This window comes from Petaurus breviceps, unplaced genomic scaffold (assembly GCF_028583685.1).
Source record: "Petaurus breviceps papuanus isolate PSGF00001 unplaced genomic scaffold, PetGlider_PUasm1.0 90842, whole genome shotgun sequence".
In the NCBI taxonomy this organism is placed as follows: domain Eukaryota; kingdom Metazoa; phylum Chordata; class Mammalia; order Diprotodontia; family Petauridae; genus Petaurus; species Petaurus breviceps.
Window position 1 is genome coordinate 20078215 of NW_027187358.1, and position 20321 is coordinate 20098535.

Below are 20321 nucleotides of genomic sequence, written 5' to 3' on the forward strand. Positions count from 1 at the left end.
AAGAATTCACCTTGGCTAAAATAATGAATATTTGTAGTTGCTTCAGGAACAAAAGGCAAGGGGAAGAAAGAGGAGTACATACATACATACATACGTATGTGTATAAATTGGGTATACCTTTATATATACATATATATGTGTATGTATATCTTTTGCTACAAAATAAAAAATATGTTTTAGACCTACAAAGATGAAAAAGCAATAAAAAAGAGAATGGGAAAAGGAGTTGGTGATTCCAAGCAAAACAATTACTAGCAAAAGGCTTTTATTAAAAATAAATTTAGTTTGGTTTACTTCAGTTAGACTTAATTATGAAAATAAATATAATAAAGTAAGATCACATTCCTTTCCAACAACAAAAATCATCAATACATTCTACAAACTGGATCATTATGGTGAAATATGAGTTTAGAACCTGTCTCACAGCTTAGAACATAGTCAATTAAATTACACATATACAGCCTATATTGAATTGCTTGCCTTCCCAATGGGAGTAGGTGAGGAGGGAAGAAGGGAAAGAATCTAGAAACCAAAGTTTTAAAAACAAATGTTTAAAAAAAATTTTTTTACATGTGACTGGGAAATAAGATATACTTATTTAATTTTTTTAAGGCACTGAGCTATAGAAATCTATCTTACACTACAAGAAAGTTAGAGGGGGGATGGGGGAGGATATAAGAGAGAACAGATTGGGGGAAGGGGTATTCAGTAGGCTTGCTATCTTGGGGTGGAGGGTAGGGGAGAGATGGGGAGAAAATTTGTAACTCAAAATCTTGTGGAAATGAATGTTGAAAACTAAAAATAAGTTAATTATAATTAAAATATAACTTGTATCAATTAACTCAAAATGGAGATGATACCAAATAAAGTTTCATTTACACCACAAACCATTAAGATAAATAGATAAAAACACTATCTAATGATAAGAGTATAAGTAATAAGAACTTAACAATATTAAGAGTAGATCCCTCAAATAGTTTGCTTCACGAGATCAATGATTTCTGATGTCATTGGGGTGGGTGCCCCCTCCACTCATATCAAAACACCTCTGTAGCTTAGTAGGTGATCTTCAGGAGTTGCTAAAACTAAAAAATTTATTACACTAGGGGGCGGCCAGGTGGCTCGGCGAGTAAGAGCACTGGTTCCAGTGTCGGGATGACCTGGGGATCAAATCCGGGCTCAGATACTTAGCACCACCCCCAGAAATAACTGGCCGTGTAACCTTGAGCAAGTTACTTAACCCCAATTGCTTTAAAAAAAAATTACACTGAAGCCAACGTAGTGATCAATCTCTCCAGACTTAGCTCAGTGGGATAAACGTATACTGTGTCACTGGATATTATAAGAAGTCAGAAGTACTGAAATTCAGAATGAGCTCAGACTAATGAGAAAAGTAGGAGAAAATGAGTGGTGGATTTTTTTTTCCCTTTTGCTTGACTATATAGTGAGAAAGGACAATTTGCAAAGGAAGAGATGTCAAATATGCAGCTCACAATATTCCCAAGTAGGGTAGGAACCAGATTAAAATAATTGGAAAGTATTCAACAAAAGAAAAATACAATAAAACATGGGTAATGTTTAGTCATTTAAGTTACATCCAACTCTCTGTGACACCCTTTTGAGGTTTTCTTTGCAAAGACAATGGAGTGGTTTGCCATTTGCTTCTCTAGCTCATTTTACAGATGAGGAAACTGAGGCAAAAGAGGTCAAGTGACTTAGCCAGCTAGCAAAGTGTCTGAGGCCAAATTTGAACTCAGAAAGATGAGCCTTCCAAGCCCAGCACTATCTACTGAGCCCCCTACTTGCCCCTTAGATAGTGTTAGTGTGGGTTTCTATGTCAATATGTGACCTACAGGGATCCTTATCTATGCTTTAGCGGCCTCTTTTTATTTATGTTCAACACCACTGCACAAAGGTGGCAGGTGGATAAAATAATAACCGATGACAGAGAGGAGAAAGCATTAAATTCTTATTTTGCTGCTATTTTTTTCTGGCCCAAAGAATAGTCTTTGGACCAGAGGTTCCCAAAACACAAAGGGCTGGTGGGGAGTTGATGCCCAAGACTAGTAAGGAAGTAGAACACCTTAGGGAGTTCAGACAAAATAACACCATTAGAAAACTGTTACAGATAGTTGAGTATTAGTCTAAACCTAGTTTCTATCAGACTGTTTTCTAGTTTTCCCAATAGTTTTGGTCAAATAGTGAGTACCTGCCCTAGTACCTACATTCTTTGGGTTTATCAGACACTAAGCTACTAGGTTTATTTGCTTCTACATGTTGCGCATCTAATATGTTCCACTGGTCAGTCTCTCTATTTTTTAGTCAGTACCAGATCATTTTGATTTTTACTGCTTTGTAGTATAGTTTGACAGCTGGTACTGCTAGCTCCCCTAACATCCTACTTTAATTTGATAATTTCCTTTAAGATTCTTTTCTGTTCATTCAGATAAATCTCATTAAAGTTTTTTTTCTAGGTCTATAAAAAGTAGTCCTTTGGTGGTTTAATTTGTTAATTAGTGCATTAAGGACAGATTCTTTTATTCCTATATTTTCTAATTTTTAAAATCAGAAATCTGTGTTGTATCTTATCAAAAGCTTTTTCTGTATAATGTTAATGTAGTAATAATTCAATCAGTTATATTTATAGCTTTCCTCATGTAAATCCAACCTGGTCATAGTGTATAATCATTGTGATATAGTGCAATAGCCTCTTTGCTAATATTAAAAGTTTTTGTCAGTGTTCATTAGGAAAATTGATCTATAGTTTTTGTTCTATGCTTTCACTTTCCATAGCTGAGATATCAAAACAAATTTTTATCACATAAAGAATTTGATAAGATCTCTTCTTTTTGTATTTTTTTTGTAAATAGTTTATGTAATATTGGGATTATTCTTTAAATGTTTAAAAAAATTCTCTTAATAAATCCATATGGTCCTAGGCTTTTTTGGGGGGGAGTTTATGTATAGCTTGTTCAATTTCTTTTACTGAGATTGGTTTATTTAAATTATCGATTTCTCACTTAGTTAATCTGAGTATTTTATATTTTTGTAAATATTCATACATTTTAAGTTGTCAGTCTTATTAGCATATAGTTAGAATATTATAGAACAAAATAGATAGAACAAAATTATGCCACTTTGTTAGAACAAAATAGATAGAACAAAAAAACCCCAAAATATTATAGAACAAAATAGTCTAATAATTTCCTTTATTTCTTCAAGCATATCAATTTTTTAAAAGTATGTGAATGTAATCAGCAAACTATGGTTCAATAATTCTTAGCTTTTGGGGAAAAATTCTAGAATGGAAGATTAACAAGATAGTGAACATCTAGAAAAGGAAATGGTTATTACACAGAATAAGTAAGGCTTTGTCAAAAACAGGTCATATCAGACTAATTCATTTTCTTTTTTGACAGGATTTGAACTGCTATATTAAAGGAATTCTGTAAACATAGTTTACCTAGATTTTAACATTTCTTCTAGAAATGAAGAAGAGATGTAGCATAAACAAATGTTACAACTAGAGGCTTTACCTAATGATTCAGAAAGTATTTATTAATGATTCAATTTTAATTTGAGAAGGTCTCTAATAAAGTGCCCCAGGGATCTTTGCTTGGCCCTCTACTGTTTAACATTTTTATCAGTGACCTCGGCAAAATTATATTTGTCATTCCTGTCACATTTGCAGATAACATAAGGTTGGGAGGGATAGCTAACTCACTGAATGATTGTGACAATTCAAAAAGATCTAGACTGACAAAACAATGAGCTGAGTATAATAAGATAAAATTAATAATGTCAAATATAAAGTTATATTTTAAAATTCAGAAGTTCAAGATGGGGGAGTTGTGGCTCGGCAATACTTTGAGGTTTTATGGTTGACTACAAGCTGAGTATCAGTCAGCAGTGCAATATGGCAGCCAAATAATCTAATTAACATTATATTGCATTAAGAAGAACATAGCGTCCAGGGATAAAGAGGTGATAGTCCCATTGTACCTGGCCTTGGTCAAATCACATTGGGAGTATTGTGTTCAGTGTAGGGTATCACATTTTAGGAATGATGTTAAGCTAGAGAGTGTCTGGAGGAAAGCAGACATTGTGACAAAAAGCTATGGACTAATGCTATATGAGAATAAGTTGAAGAAACTAAGCTGTTTAGCTTGGAGAAGAAAATACATAGTGGAGATTAGATATTTGAAGGGTTGTTAAATGGAAAAAGGATTTGATTTGTTTTGCTTAACTCCGAAGGCCAAAAATAAAAGAAATGAGTAGAGTTTACAAAGTGGCAAATTTCATCTTGGTTTAAGGAAAAATCTTCCTAACAGTGAGAGTTATCCAATGGTAGAATGAGCTTTGGGAGAGGTAGTGTCTTTCCCTTATTGCAAGTCTACAAGTAAAAGCAGGAACACAATTTGTGTGTATGTTGTAAAGATATGGGTTCCACTAGATAGCTTCTGAGCTCCCTCTAAATTTGTGATTCTGTGTTGTTTATTCATATACTTGGAGCCTTGAATGACCATATAATGTAAGAGTAAAATTCATTTTTAAGAAGGTAACAGCATTAAAAAAAAATTGATTGAAGCAGAATCAAAGTGAGAAAAAAAATAGAAAAAAAAGTTTAATGAACCAGCTGGATTTAATAACTTTCTGAGGAGAACTAAATTAAAATATCAGTAAAACACTTTTTTCCAAGTACATGAATATCTCCAATAAAAATTATTATGTATTTGAACTAAAAAAAAAACCACCTTGGTACATTGTAAAAGACAAATTTTATATTTATTATATATATTATATTTTTCATTTATCCAATATTAACTGCCTACAATGACATTGGATATGAATAATAAAATCTGACTAAAAGGTACAAGACTGGAAGTTAATGTAGTTGTAGTATTATGGTGTGGTTAGTAGGGTTATTCAACCACTCCTTTTTAACCCTCCCTCACCCAAATACTCCTCACTGATTACTAGATAGGTTTCCTAATAGAATACTCCTCTGCTCTAGAAAATTGTATTAAAGGATCTATTTTTCTCTCTATTATTTTTAGCATTAAACACTAAGCCATAGATACCATTTCCAGTCCCCCCCCCAAAAGTTAGATTGATTTCTCTCTCTCTCACTCCCTCCCTCCCTCTCTCTTTCTCCCTCCCTCTCTCCCTCCCTCTCTCTCTCCCCCTCTCTTTCTCTCCCCCTCTCCTCTCCTCCGTTCTCTCTCCTTCTCTCCCTTTCCTCCCCGCTCTTTCTCCCTTTCCCTCTCTCTCCCTTTCCCTACCTCTCTTCCCCCTTCCCCTCTCACCATCTCCCCACACACATGCTCCTCCCTCAATTGCATTTTCTCATCTGTATTCTGAATCAACACATAGAAAATAAAAAATCATGGCAGGTAATATTGTTTATAAAGACAAAGTAAACATCTAAAACAAAGAAATACAAACAGACTTTCCCTGTGCTCAGAGGAAAATGCTTCAGGCTGCCATGAAAAGATGCTCAAGGGGATAAAGTAGAGGCAGGATTTTTATCTTGAAGTCTGTTGGAGAAAGGAAGGGGAAGAGTTGGCATTCAGTGACACAGTGCCTTGCTCCTGGAGGTATCACCTTGCTCCCTATAGTGATTACTTCTGCCCAAGGTTCTGCTGTCCTGGCTCCGTGAAAATTCTCACGCTTCACTTCAGGAGATGGGTAGCTCTTTTTGTCTAACACTTGGACATTTTTAAGGGTGGGGGAAAGAGACTATCATTGTTCATCCTGTGATATTTCTTCCTTTCTAATTTACATGCGAGATCTGTTCACACCCAATAAAGGTATCACCTGGCATCTCTGCATCTTTACAGTTAATTTAACACCTCATTATCAGCTACTTTTCTGTGATTGGGTCCTGGCCTTTCAAAGACAAATGGCAAGATAGATAGATAAGTGGATGGATGGATAAGAGAAAAAGGGAGAGAGAGATCAGAGTCACAGTTAGATCACCTTCTATTCTAATCCATGCTTCAACAAGAATCCAGAACTTACTCAATAAATGCTCATCTCTTCTTTGCTTAAAGGCCTTCCATTTAGGGGAACAGCTGGATCAAAGAAGACATAAAAAAATAACAAAATATTTAAAAGACAATGATATAGGTATCACATACAAAATCTATGGAATGCAGTCACATCAACTCTCAAAATCAAGTGAAATATAGCCCTGAATGTTTATTAATTAAAGAGAAACCAAATAACTTTAGTATTTTCCTAAAAATATTAGATGAACAAAATAAAAGCAAAAAGAAAAGAGAGATAAAAAGTCAGAACAGAAACTTGTAAAACAAAATGAAAAAATTGAAATGATAAATGAAATGAAACCAAGCAATTAAATTGCAAAAGCATTGACAAATTTGCGCTACCATGTCCCCCCCTCCCAAAAGAAAAAATGACAAAAAATTTGAAGTTAGAAATATGAAATAAGTCACAAACACAAAAAGAATTAATCAAGGACTTCATATACAAAATTCTATGCTAATAAATTGAAGAAGACAAATAGGATGAATATTTATAAAATAGAAAATTCCCAAACTGGCACAGTTGGCTGAGCCATAAGTAGACAATATTTGTGCTTGAGACAAGTACCACAAAACCATACACAGGACAAGTGTCATTAAGTCCACACTCAGTTGAAGGGTAAAGTGAGAATGATACTCTCTGGTGAAGGAGACAGAAATTGGGAGACAAGATTGAGCCCGCTATTAGAGGAGTACTATGCAGGGAATTGTAGGGGGAAAAAAACAGTTGGGAAAGGGGAGGAAGTCAACCCAACTCAGTGTCTAGTAGCAGCTTCCTATTTTACTGAATTATTTGTGTTAGCTATGTGCTAAACTTTCTTGTTCGTGTTTAAGAACTGACAGCTCCCTCTAAACTTCATGTTACCTATATCCAGCACTCTGGGACAAAGCACCATTTACCCTATCAGTTATAGTTTTGACCACAGGAAATTCACAAAACAGGAAATACAGATTGTAAATAATAACTTGAAAAAATGTTCAAAATCATTAATTGTTATAGAAATGTAAATTTTTGGCTCCAAGGTAATATTTCATTACTGAACTAGGAAAAATGGTTAAAAAGCAACAAAACTCAAAACTTAGGTGACTGTATAAAGACACACACTTACATTTCTACTAGAATTGTCAGCTGACTCAATCTTTTTAATGGCTAATCTTAAAGTAAACAATACAAGTTTTTAAAACTGGCCATCCTTTGAACCAATAGTCTGCTAAGATTATATTTTTAAAAGCTATTTTTATTTTTAAAAAATACTTGATGTCTTTAATAGCAAAAAAAAACACCAAAACCCTTGTTTTATCCATATGTCAAACATTTGGAGAATAGGCAGAAAAAAATTGTGGTGTATCAGTGCTAACAAATACTTCAGCACCATTAAAAATGATTAATAAGAAAATAAAAGAAAAATTGTAATATACAAAGTAAAAATGAAATTTAGACTAGTATACAATGTTATATACATTTATACAAATAAAAGTAAGTAGAAGTTGGAAAAGATCATACAGGAGCCATTAATAAACTATTAACATTACAAGCAGATTGTAATATATTCTTTATTGTAAATAGTTTTGAATATGAGTTCATAGTTGTTTTTTATAATTTCAAGTTTACAATAAAAATTATGCTTAGATTCATTGAAGTATAAAAAGTTTTTAAATAAATATGCAAAAAGTATAATGTTTATTATGCATATGCAGCATATGTGAGTATATATGTAAATGTGTACTATACATTTTAATTACAAATTAAACTTTATAGCATTTTTAGAATGGAGATTACAGACAGCCAGTGGAACTAAAGGAACAACTCTGAATTAGTCAAATGTTTCCTTTGCATTAAATTTCAAGTAGTAGTATAGCCTAAATAAGTATATCATTTATTATAAAAGTAATCCAAGACTGAAATGTATTTGTTGTTTTATTTAGCAATTGTGGATGATGATTTAAATAATTGAAATAATACTTCAGTAAAACATTTCTATTATTTAGTTAATATGCAAGTATTCATGCAAAATAAAAATGGATCACATAATTATTCTGTCCTATAACTATATTTAATTACTTTGTAATTTCAGCAGTCCTGTTATACTCTGAAAATGGAAATATCTTTCATGTGTTTGTTGCACAATGCTACTTTCAGCTGGCTGCCATCCATGACAATAGTTTAGTGACTAATTGAGCTGTATAGAGCTGTGTCCCCCTTAAGAATAAGTATTCAGTTCTGGTTTTGCACACAAAAACTTTACAACTTGGAAAGATCTCAATTCAGTTTATGAGGATCAGAATTTAATACTTTCATGGATCTAGGATCTCACTACATTTCCATTTTTAAAGTTCTATAGTATTCCATTATATGATAGTCTATAATTTGTAGATTAGTAACTCCTCCACTCACCAGGGAAGATTGGAACCCATCCCTACCATCTCTCCTTATGTATTCCCTTTTCATGTTATCTTATAAGTCCTCCATAGAAAATCTATGCCATGCATTGGAGGTCTTCCCTGAATCTTTTAATGTTTTGTGAATACCAATATTCCATTTGAGCTGTCCAGCTTTATCCTCTATTCTCACTATAAGTCTGGCCCCAATCTCTTTTCCCAAAAATACATGTCCTTCTTTACATGTTTTATGTCTTTTCTTGCATGCAAGTCAAAATATGCAATATTTTACAATCTACTTATAGTGCTATTCATTCTTCCATTGTCTTGAAGTTTTGAATACAAAGAGGCAGTAATCATGCATATCTTTCAGCCATATAGCATCACTGGTACCAGTGTTTAAAGGATGGGCTTGAAAATAAGAGAGCAGCTTGGGATCATTGAAAGCATTTCATGATTTCCTTAAACAAAATCCAGTCCATTCTCCTAGATTTATTCACTCAGAACCCAGATGGTCTATCTGCAGTGCCTAACTAAGATTATATATACTAATGGATTAACTTAATGGACTGTCCCTCTGACTGTGTCATAAACTGGGCAGTATGCTTTCTTTATCTATTTGTTTTTTTCCTGTGTAAATTGATATATTAATATCAGTGTCATATCACTATATCATGAATATCAATATTAATCAATCAAAATAAAATGCCTTGGATCTCATTGAGGAGGCCCTGTAGAAATTCAAGACTCTGTGCAGTCATATGTCATCCGTAAAAAAAGCATCTGCATCATCTATAGAGGATTCTTTTTTTCATTTACACATTGTGCAATGCATTCTCTGTGACAGTGGTGAACTTATTTAGTGAGTATGTCTCTCCATTTTATGCCCCACCTGATACCAGTAATCAGAGGATCGTTGAACAAAATTATCTCTTGATTGTATAGCGGACACCTATAAAGTCTTGTTAATGGAGGGATAGAGACAGCAATAAAAAGTTTGAGCCATCTGTAATCTCAGGATTAGGACTATAGGTCAGCAGACCAGAGGATTCTAAGAGTGGGGAGCAGACATCACTCTTGGAATGTCAGAACTATCCAGAAAATGAATGACCACGCTGACCTGGGATGTTTTAGTGACAGAGATCACACATGTACCAAATGGTATCCATTAATGGCATCATGAAATGATGAACAGATTGCTGTACTTAGAGTCAAGAGGACCTGAGCTTGAATACCACCCCTGATACTTCTATCTTTGTGAGCCTAGGCAAATAATTTAACCGCTCTGAGTTTCAGTTCCTTCATCTACAAAATGGAGATAACAGTAACACGTGGGTATAAATGAGATATTTGCAAAATATTTCACGAAACTTTAAGTACCATACAAATGTCTGCCCTCCTTTGTTATGTAAGGTTAGCATGTACTGCTATTTGATATTATATACTGATATGCTCTCTATACTTGGTCTACTGTATGCAACTTTGCTATATGTACTATATATTATCCATATTTCTAGTATGTAGTATAAGGTTTGAAAAGACTCACTGTGGTGGTGAGATGGTGGATTCTTAATAACCAAGAGATGAAGTACATTTTGGGGTGACAAAATATGGTGGGAGCAATATGCTAACCTCATTGAGGAAGTGACCAAGCTGAGTGTACTGCAAATAATGCTAGCCTCTAGCACCCATCTATGAGTGAACTGATATTTCAGTCACTAAGCACCTTCTATTTGCCAGGTACTGTGCTCAGCATTGAGATACAAATACGGTAAACACAGTCCCTGCTTTCAAAGACCTTACAGTCTAACGAAGGAAGACAACACACAAAAGAAAACTGAAAAATGGTTGGGGGATGGGAAAGAAAGTATCCAGCAATTCAGAGTTTGATAGCACTAGCAGTTAAGAGCCTACTTTCCCTGGCATCAGCAGTCCAGAGCTACCAACAGTTCAGAGCTTTGCAGTCTTGGTGCTTCCAGGTTGCAGCCTCCAGTAGACTTTTGCTCCTGAAGGACTATGGCCAAACTGGCTATCAAAGCCCAAGAAAACTTTCACAGCCTGGAGCCAAGGTCTCTAGGGCACTGGTAAGAGGTAGGGGAGCAGAGGTTTAGGGATGGGTTTTGATGTAAGCCTCTGTTGTATATTTGGATCTGCTAGTGCAGCCTCACTGCTGGTAGTGTAGGAGGCGGGGGAGGAGGGAGTGCTGGTTGAGCTTAGGGTCAATAACTGTCAATTCCTGAGTTTTAGGGGTTATTTTTAACCTTCTTTTAGATTTTTGATGTCCTAGACAATGGAAACAGTTGAAATTGCTTATCTTTGGAGCATAATTTCTGTTTTGGGGAGGTTTGAGAAGTCATGGAAATTGGACAAAATGGTCTACTGTCTTGTTGCTCACTAACTAATCACTATCTTGATTATAGTTTATGTCATGGAGAGTGTGCATAATAAACCTGGAAAGACAAGTTGGGGTTTTAGAGATTTACGTACCAAAGAAAGGAGTCCATATTTTATCCTGCAGTTAATGGGGAACCACTCTAATTTATTGAGTAGGAAAGTGACACGGTCAGTTTTGCACTTTAGGAAAATCAATTTGGAACCTATATGAAGATAGATTGGGAAGGGGAAGAGATTTGAAGCAGGGGAGAGACTATTAGAAGGCCATTTCAGTAGTCCAAGAGGGAGGTCATAAGGGTCTGAATGAGGGTGGAAGCTTGGTGAGTGAAGGAAAGGAGATGTATGCAAGAAATAATGGTGGAGACAAACTAATTGGATATGTTATGAGGTGATAGAGGAAGTGAGCATGACACTAAAGTTACAGTCTTGGATGATTAGATGGATGGTGGTGCCCTTGATAGAAATATGGAGTTTCAAAAGAGAAATAGGTTTTGGAGAAAAGATGATGAAATCAGTTTTTGACATGTTGAGTTTGAACTGTTTATGGTACATTTAGTTCAAAATATCTAGGAAACAATTGATGATGTGATACTGGACCTAAGGAGAAAGACTAAAACTGGATACATTTTTGCAGCCATCCTAACAGAGGTGAAAATTAAACCCATGCTAATCTAATTTACAAATAGCTGAGGAAAGAAGGAAAGCAAAAAGGAAAGGAGACAGGGAAAGATATACTCAAGTAATGCAGAATTTTGAGAATGGCAAAAAGAGATTTTAAAAAAGGTTTTCTTAAAGGAGCAATGCAAAGAAATAGAAGAAAACAATAGAATGGGAAAGACAGGAGAACTTGCAATATGATATTTCATAAAGTAAAGGATCTAGGATTAAAACAAAGAATCACCTATCCAGCAAAACTGAATATAATCTTTTGGGGGGGGGGGATTGATAGTCAGTTGAAATAGAGGACTTCCAAGAATTCCTGATGAAATGACTAGAGCTGAATAGAATATATATATATTTTTTAATTTTTAAAATTTTTTTAAATTTTTATAAATTGCTTCTTTTGAGCCTTGTGAGACTGTGTACTTTAAAGGAGAGATCAGCTCATATCTTTTTTTTTTTTGCTTTTTTGAAGGGCAATTGGGGTTAAGTAACTTGCCCAAGGTTACAAGGCTAGTTTTTGTGTTAAGTGTCTGAGGCCAGATTTGAACTCAGGTCCTCCTGACTCCAGGGCTGGGGCTCTATTCACTGCGCCACCTAGCTACTCCAGAAGCTTACTTTTTATATGTTTCTTTTGGGGGGGGAGGGGGGAAGGCAGGGCAATTGGGGTTAAGTAACTTGCCCAAGGTTACAAGGCTAGTTTTTGTGTTAAGTGTCTGAGGCAGGATTTGAACTCAGGTCCTCCTGACTACAGGGCTGGTGCTCTTTCACTGAACCACCTAGCCACCCCCCCCTATGAATAGAATATTTTACTTTCAGATACAAGACTTGAGAGAAGTATAAAAAGGTAAACAGCAAAGAGAAATTGTAATGACTTCAACATGTTAAACTGTTTGCATTCTTGCATGGGAAAATGATACTTGTAACTCCTAAAAAAACTTTTCTTATTATTAGGGCAGTTAGAAGGCATATACATAGACAAAAGGCATGGGTGTGAGTTGAATAAGATTGGATGATTACCTAAAAAATTAAATTAAATTAAGGGAGGAAAAAGAATGCCCTGGGAGAAGAGGAAAGGGAGAGGTAGAATGAGGTAAATTATCTGACATGAAAAAAGGGCAAAAGAGATTTTATAGTGCACTGGAAGGTGGGGGAAGTGGCACAGAACATGTGAACCTTACTCTCATTGAAACTGGCTCAAAGAGGGAATAACATATACACTCATCTGGGTGTAGAAACCTCTCTTACCATACAGGAAAGTAGGAGGAGAAGAGAATGAGAGGAAGTGTGGAGGGGGGCTGATAGAAGGGAGGACTGATTGGGGAAGATAAAAGTCAGAAGTCACTTTTCAGAGTAGACAGGGTGAAAGGAGAGAGAGACAGACAGACAGAAAGAAGGATGATGGTGGGAAATACATAGTTAACAGTTGTTCCTGTGGGGAAAAAAAATTACATCAGGTTTCTCTGATAAGGACCTCATTTCTGAAATATATAGTGAACTGAGTCAAATTTGTAGAAGAGCCATTCCTCAATAGATAATTGGTCAAAGGATACAAAAAGGCAGTTTTCAAAGCTCTCTGTAGTCATATAAAAATGCTCTAAATCAACACTGGTTAGAGAATTGTAGATTAAAATATTTCTGAACTACCGCCCCACACCTATCAGATTAGCTAATGTGACAGAAAAGAAGAATGACAAATATTGATGCGGATGTGGGAAAATTAAGAAACTAATGCACTATCGGTGAAGTTGTACACTGATTCAGCTATTCTGTAGAACAATTTGGAACAAACTATAGAACAATTTATAACCCAAAGGGCTATAAAACCATGCATACTCCATACAAGCAATACCACTGCTAGGTCTGTATCCTGAAGAGAAAAAAAAAAAGGATATTTGTAGAAAAACATTTATGATGGTTCTTTTTCTGGTGGCAAATGGATATTGAGGGGATGTCCATCAATTGCGGAATGGCTGAATAAGTTGTATATGATTGTGATGGAATACTAATGTGCTGTAAGAAATGATGAGTGGGATGCTTTCAGAAAAACCTGGAAAAACTTACATGAACTGATGCAAAGTGAAATGAGCAGAACCAGGAGAACATTGTAACAGCAATATTATATGATCGTCGCCTGTGAATAATTTAGCTATTCTTAGCAATGCAATGATCCAAGACTATTTGGAAGGACTTAGGGTGAAAAATGTTATCCATCTCCAGAGAAAGAATTTATGGAGTTTGAATGCAGATTGAAGTATGTTTTTCCTTTGCTTTGTTTTTCTTGTTGTTGGGGTTTTTTTTGTTGTTGTTCTGTGTTTTCTTTCACGGCATCACTTACATGGAAATGTTTTACATGGCTGCATATGTATAACCTATGTCAAGTTGCTTGCCTTCTCAGTGAGGAGGGAGAAGGAAGGAAAGGGGGGAAGGCAAAAGAATTTGAAACTCAAAATTCAAAACAAGGATGTTAAAAATTATTTTTACATGTAATTAGGGGAAATAAATGATTAAATTTAATTTAAAAAGAAAAAGAATGATCAGTGTCATGAGAGGATGTAGCAGAAAGGTAGTCAATAGTGTAAAATGGTACAGCAGGTCAAGATGAATAAGGATTTGAGAAAGTTCTATTGGAGTATTTGGTAATTAAGAAATCATTATTGGTTTTGGAAAAGGTAGTTTCAGTTGAGTGATTAATGCCTGAAGGCAGATTGTGGAAGATTTAAATAAAAGTACAGCAATTTCTTTTAGGAATTTAGCTAAGAAAGAGATTAGGATCAGAGAGCTAAAGCTAAATGACCTCAGGAGTCATCTTATCCAACTTTTCCATATTATAGATAAGGAAACTATCAAAATTGTGGCTTACCCAGAGTTACATGAAAAGTAACAGGATTTAAAACCAAGTCTTTTGACTATGAAGTCAGTGCTCTTTCCCTGGTACCATACTAGTGTGAAGGTGCATACTTTTTCTAACATTTCATAATGAATGAATGAATGAATGAATGAAAAGGTAGTTTTCATGTTCTTACTGTGGTGTGAGGTACTGTCCTAATGCAGGTTGGGGCTGGGTTGTGAAGAGATTAAATGCCAAAGAGAGAAGTATATATGTGATCCTGTGCTAAGGCACTAGGAATACAAATATAAGCAAGCAAGACAGTCCCTGACATCAAGGATCTTACATTCACAAGGGGGTGGAATATGTGGCATGGTTTGAAATGTCCAGGAAGTGATATGGTTCTCTGGTATTGGGTGAAATAAAGGGTCTTGGAGGGCAGAGAGGGTGTCCAGTGGAAAGGGGATGAGGAGGATGGGCAGAGTGTAGGTGACGTGGTTTGGAAATGGCTTGGAAATATCTGTGTTTCAAAATAAATCATTGAAGCCATCATTGAAATAATATTAGTTATAAGAATATATAGTAATCCTACATTGCTTTTTTGGAAATTCCAGTTGCTTTTTTTCATATACAAGTGATAAGGAATGTATTACATCTCAAAAATCTATGCCTTAGATTTATATAACATGGTTTACACATAGATGCAACTTAATTTTATTAATATTTTTTAATGAAAGCTGTATCCTAAGTTTTAAAATTATAATATCTCCTTGTATAATTGTTAATGCCCATCTAATTACATGAAAATGCTTTTTTCTTAGTTCCATTAGCAATTTCAGAGACGTTACCAGTAAATGAAAAAAAAATTTCACATCATTTTCCTTTTATACATCAGTTCAAAAAAAGTTTGCCACCAAAGGTAAGACAGAATTTAGAAATAATTATTTAGGAATATTTAGATTTGGTAAATGTATTATAGAATGTTTTATATATTGGAGTTACAATATACTCTTAAAATGTGATATTAAAAATAGTTATGTTTTTAGCAATGATCTTTAGCTTGAAAGTTGAAACACTCTTCTAAGTTTTTAACTAATAATTTATAATTCTCTAGCAATGTATTATATTATAATGTCCTGTCACAGAATTTGTCATTTTTTATAAATTACCTTTTTAATAATTTTTTTATGAATTACTTATTGTTCTTTTAAATCATTCTTATAAGGTAAGGTTTTACATACTTCAATGTGGTTCATATATATTGGCATAAAATTCCTTTTCATTAAATAATCACTTACTACACTTTCCCCCAACTATAGATGTTCATTTTTGCATTTCATTATAATAGCTTTTTGTGTCAAACTAATAGTCATTTGGGATATAGTCATAAATCTTTTGTCTCATAAAAACAGTAGTTGAAAAATCATATCCATAGCAACTCATGCAGCTAGAAATTAAATCTGATATAACTTGCCCTGTATATAGGAAAAACATATGCAAGTTATACAATCCTAAAGACAGAGCAGTTATGAACCATAGAAAACAAGATGCATTTCTCTGACTTGTTTTTTCTCTGCTTTTCTGTCATGCTCTCATTTCATCAATAAAATATTCTGACAGACCAGCCATTATTCCTTTGCCTTTTGATAGCCAGCGAAGAGGCAGAGAAATAAATGGATGCACTGCCAGCACTTGAGCTAATAAATGAACTCAGCTCCCAGCTGCATCTGCTAAATGCTTATGTGCCCCTGGTTAACATCAACCTTGTTTCCCTTTCCAGCATCATGGAGCTTTTCTGAAGACAGATATAAAATCAGTAAGAGGGCCAGTAGTTCCTAGGGGAACAGAAGTATTCCAAAGTGCTGCAAGGTCGCGTGTACGAGAACAGTCAAAAACAGAGAAAGGAAACTGAGTGACAAGTACAGAGACTTCACCCATTCTCTGCCAACACTGTTCCCAAAGGTCACCAATTTCTGAATGTCACTTATCAGAAGCAGACGTCAAAGAAGCAACCAAAGCATACCTCACAGCTCCTGGGAAGGAACAAAAGAGTCCAGGCATTTCTGGGACAGCTGAAGTAAATTTTATCCTTCCTAGCAGAGAGGAGCTTTTATGTCCACCAATCAAACAGAGTTTTTGAAAAATCAGCAGATAAGTTACCCACAACAAATAACACAGTCACTGATACTCCCATTAGTTCCTGAAATGGAAAGAATCTAGTTTCACCATACTGACAATTGTTTGATTTTCTAATACCAATAACTAAAAATACAAACTGACCACAGTTTATTTTTAGAGAGAACATGGTACTCCTTTGACTAAAAAACGACAGTGTTCTACTTTGTTTTCTGAAAAACCTATATGCTTCAAGCATGGTAGAGGAATTTGATTGCTGTTTTTTTAAACTACTTTATTTATATTTTGAGATCAGACATTTTTCATAACACAATACCACTGAACTTAGAATTAGAACACCTAGCTTAGTGATAATGCAAAATCCCTTAACTTCTCCAGATCTTTCTTGTGTTTAGAAAAAGGATAAGAATATTATACTATTCCTCTCCCCTCTGAGAGAATACCGTGGGCAAAAGCACTTTGTAAACTATAAAGTGCTATATAAATATGGGCTGTGATTATTAATAGCTATCTTAATAATAGAAATAATAGTGAAACATAGCCACTGTTCATCTCCAGATGAAGAACTGATAGATGCAGTACAAATTAAAGCATGTTTTCTTTTTCTTTTTTTTGACATGGCTAATTCAAGAATTTGTTTTGTATGACTATAATATATACCTTGTAACAGGTTTTTGGGTTTTGTTTTGTTTTTTTGCCTTCTCAATGGTTGGGGAAAGGGGAACAGAATTCAAAATTGAAAATAAAATAAAATTGAAAATGTGTTTTTTAAAAGAGAATACTGTTTCAGTCCTTCGTTTTTATGGCTACTGTGTAATAAAACTAATAATTAACAAGAGAATCATCAACCATAAAAAGAAACCATAACATACAAAATCATGTCATTTTTCAAAAAGCTGGTTACTGTAAGTCCATCATTTTATAATTTTAATGTCTAACATTCTCTTAGTAGTAGTGTTTATTATTACCTTAAAGATAAAAATGGTTTCATATAGTACTTTTAACTTGCCAGACTTACCTCAAGCCTCAACCAAACACAGTTCATTATTTGCAAAATATGTTAAAAGGCAATTTCAGTAATATAAGCAGTTTGTAACAGAAATTATTTTATTGTTTTCATTTGACTAATGATATTGCTCTAGATAATATTGTATAAATATTATTATTAATATTATTAATAATATAATATTAAAGATTAGCTTTTCTGTCCATAAATTTCTAATAAATCCTTTGGAGTTGGGGCGGCTAAGTGGTGCAGTGAATAGAGCACTGGCCCTGGAGTCAGGAGAACCTGAGTTCAAATCTGGCCTCAGACACTTAACACAAAAACTAGTCGTGTGACCTTGGGCAAGTCACTTAACCCCAATTGCCCTCCAAAAAGCACCAAAAAATTTAAAAATAAATCCATTGGAGTCATATTTACATTTTTTTGCCAGCTATGTTTAGTTATTAATTTTGAGGTCCCTATAATTCATTATAATCATTATTACCTGACAATAAGAACTAATATTCTTAAATTTCATAATTACTTGTGAATTGTACATAGTATATAGGAATCTTAGGACACTCAGTAAGGCTCCACCTAATTTCATTTAAGGGGCAGCTAGGTGGTGCAATGGACAGCATACTGGGCCTAGAATCAGGAAGACCTGAGTTCAAAACTAATTTCGGATACTTATTAGCTATGTGAGCCTAGGCAAGTCACTTAACCCTATTTTACGTCACTTTCCTCATTTATAAAATGAGCTGGAAAAGGAGCCATTCCAGTATCTTTGTCAAGAATATGCCAGAAAGAATTATGGGGTCTGAATGCAGATTGAAGCAAACTGCTTACTCTCTTTTTGATTTTGTTTTATTTCTTCTTTCTCATTATCCATTCCATTGGTTATAATTCTTCTTTACAACTTAACTAATGTTTATCATGTGAAGGTATATGTAGAATCTATATTGGGGAATGTATATATATATATATATATATATATATATATATATATATATGACATCATGGGGAGGGGAGAAAATTTGGAACTCAAAAACTTGTAGAATTAAATGTTGTAAACTAATGGTAAATAATTTTTTTTTTTTTTTTAGAAAGAATGCTGTCTGCCTTTTGACAGAGAAGTGATAGACATAGGGTACAGAAACATACATTTTGGGATATGGTCAATTTTTTTGACTGTCCTTATTTCTTATAAGAGTTTTTTTTCCCCCTTTCAGTTTATTGAGAGGGATGCAGATGGGAGGGAGTGGCCATAGTGATGCCATTAAAAAAAATAGGGTCATTGAAACATTTTTTTTTAACTGCACTGAAAACAACAAAATAAATCCAAAGGAAGCACGGATAAGGACAGCTTGGAAAGGAACATGTAGAATTCAGTATGTCTTTCTTTTTAAAATAGCAAGTAGTATGAAACAGAGAGTAATGTTTTCACATAGCATATTCTTTGTGTTCTGTTGTGTGTTTGGAAATGCCCATTTTTGGTGTTTAAATTCAGAATAAAAAAATTTTTTTAGAGAAAAAAAATATGCCAAAAAGGGGTCAGGAAGAGTTGAACCAACTTAAAATGACTAAACAGCAACACTTACCTCACTTAAATATTCATAGAATATTGCTTTCAACAAGTTAGAGGATATTGAAGAAACTAACAAAAAGAATATTTTCAGGCATATACCTCAAAGAGATATACTATAACAAATTATTTCCATTGCTAAACTATAAGATCTTTAATAAAAGAATTTGTCCTTGTATCTACCCCAGTACTTAGTAATACCCATAGTATGTACTCTAAAAACATTTGTTGAATGAATGGTACAATTTTAAGCAGAATTCCAATCAATGAATATGATAATGCTTCTAGCCCTAGCATTACCAATTAAATAACATTTTACCTTCAAATACCTTTGTACCCTTCAGAACATTTTCACAGTACTTATTCCATTTATCCAGTTTTAACATCCCCATTTTACTAAAAAGTAAATAAATTCAGGGAGTTAAAGAACTTTTCTAAAATTGTACAGCTAGGTTATAGAAGAACCAGAACTGGAACTCAGTTCCCCTGACTTGTAAGAGTCCATGAGAATGGTTCAAAAAGAAAGTTTTATAAGGATAATTACTCATATTTATGCATTCTCTAGTAATTTTATATCCCCCTCATTTCAATCTCCTTGCCCCCCCCCCCCCCCCCAGTCTCCTACTCTAAAGCTACCTATTGATTTCACCATTCTCAAACCCTCACTTCTTTTCCAGGCCATCATTCATACACTAGCTATACTATCCTCCCTTCCCCATCTTGACCTCCTTCTTTCAAAACCTTTTTTTCCATTGTCCTATCACCAGTCTTTCCCTGGGAAAGCTCAACTGAGGATTGCTTCCAACATTCATTCCTACTTGTGTGATATTGAATAAAGATGTAGAAAATCATGAAACTGTGCTGACTTGGATACACTAGAAATTTATGTTACATAATCTCAACTGGGTTCTCATTGCAGCAAGGCAATCCTTTTACACATCCCTAGTTGACTCAAAAGACACCATCTTTTGTCTCAAGTCATCTTCACCGGCTTTCATCCTTATTCAGAATTTTCTCCCTCCTCATCCCTACCTCCTGGCTTTCTTCAAATAGCAGCTAAAATCCTACCTTCTATAAGATGCCATTCCTAGTCCTCCAGGCTAGTCCCTCCTCTCTACTGATTATCTCCAATATTTTCTGTATATATCTTGTTTGTATGTGGTTGTTTTCCTGTTATCTCTACCATTGAACTATGAGCTCTTTAAGAGCAAGGATTCTTAATGGCCTTTCTTTGTGTCCCCAGAACTTAACATAGTGCTTGACACATAGTAGGCACTAATAAATGCTTATTGACTTGACGTGACC

The 20321-nt window shown here is 34.5% G+C and overlaps 1 protein-coding gene across 1 annotated transcript in view; it reads left to right on the forward strand.

The window, feature by feature from the left end:
- Nucleotides 1-17225, forward strand: part of CIMIP6 (ciliary microtubule inner protein 6) — a 55421-nt gene extending 38196 nt beyond the window's left edge. The window contains 2 exon segments of the mRNA XM_069071711.1: nt 15132-15229; nt 16091-17225. Of these exon segments, the coding sequence (XP_068927812.1) occupies nt 15132-15229; nt 16091-16450 (458 nt within the window). The 3' untranslated portion in view covers nt 16451-17225.
- Nucleotides 17226-20321: the final 3096 nt, after the last annotated feature.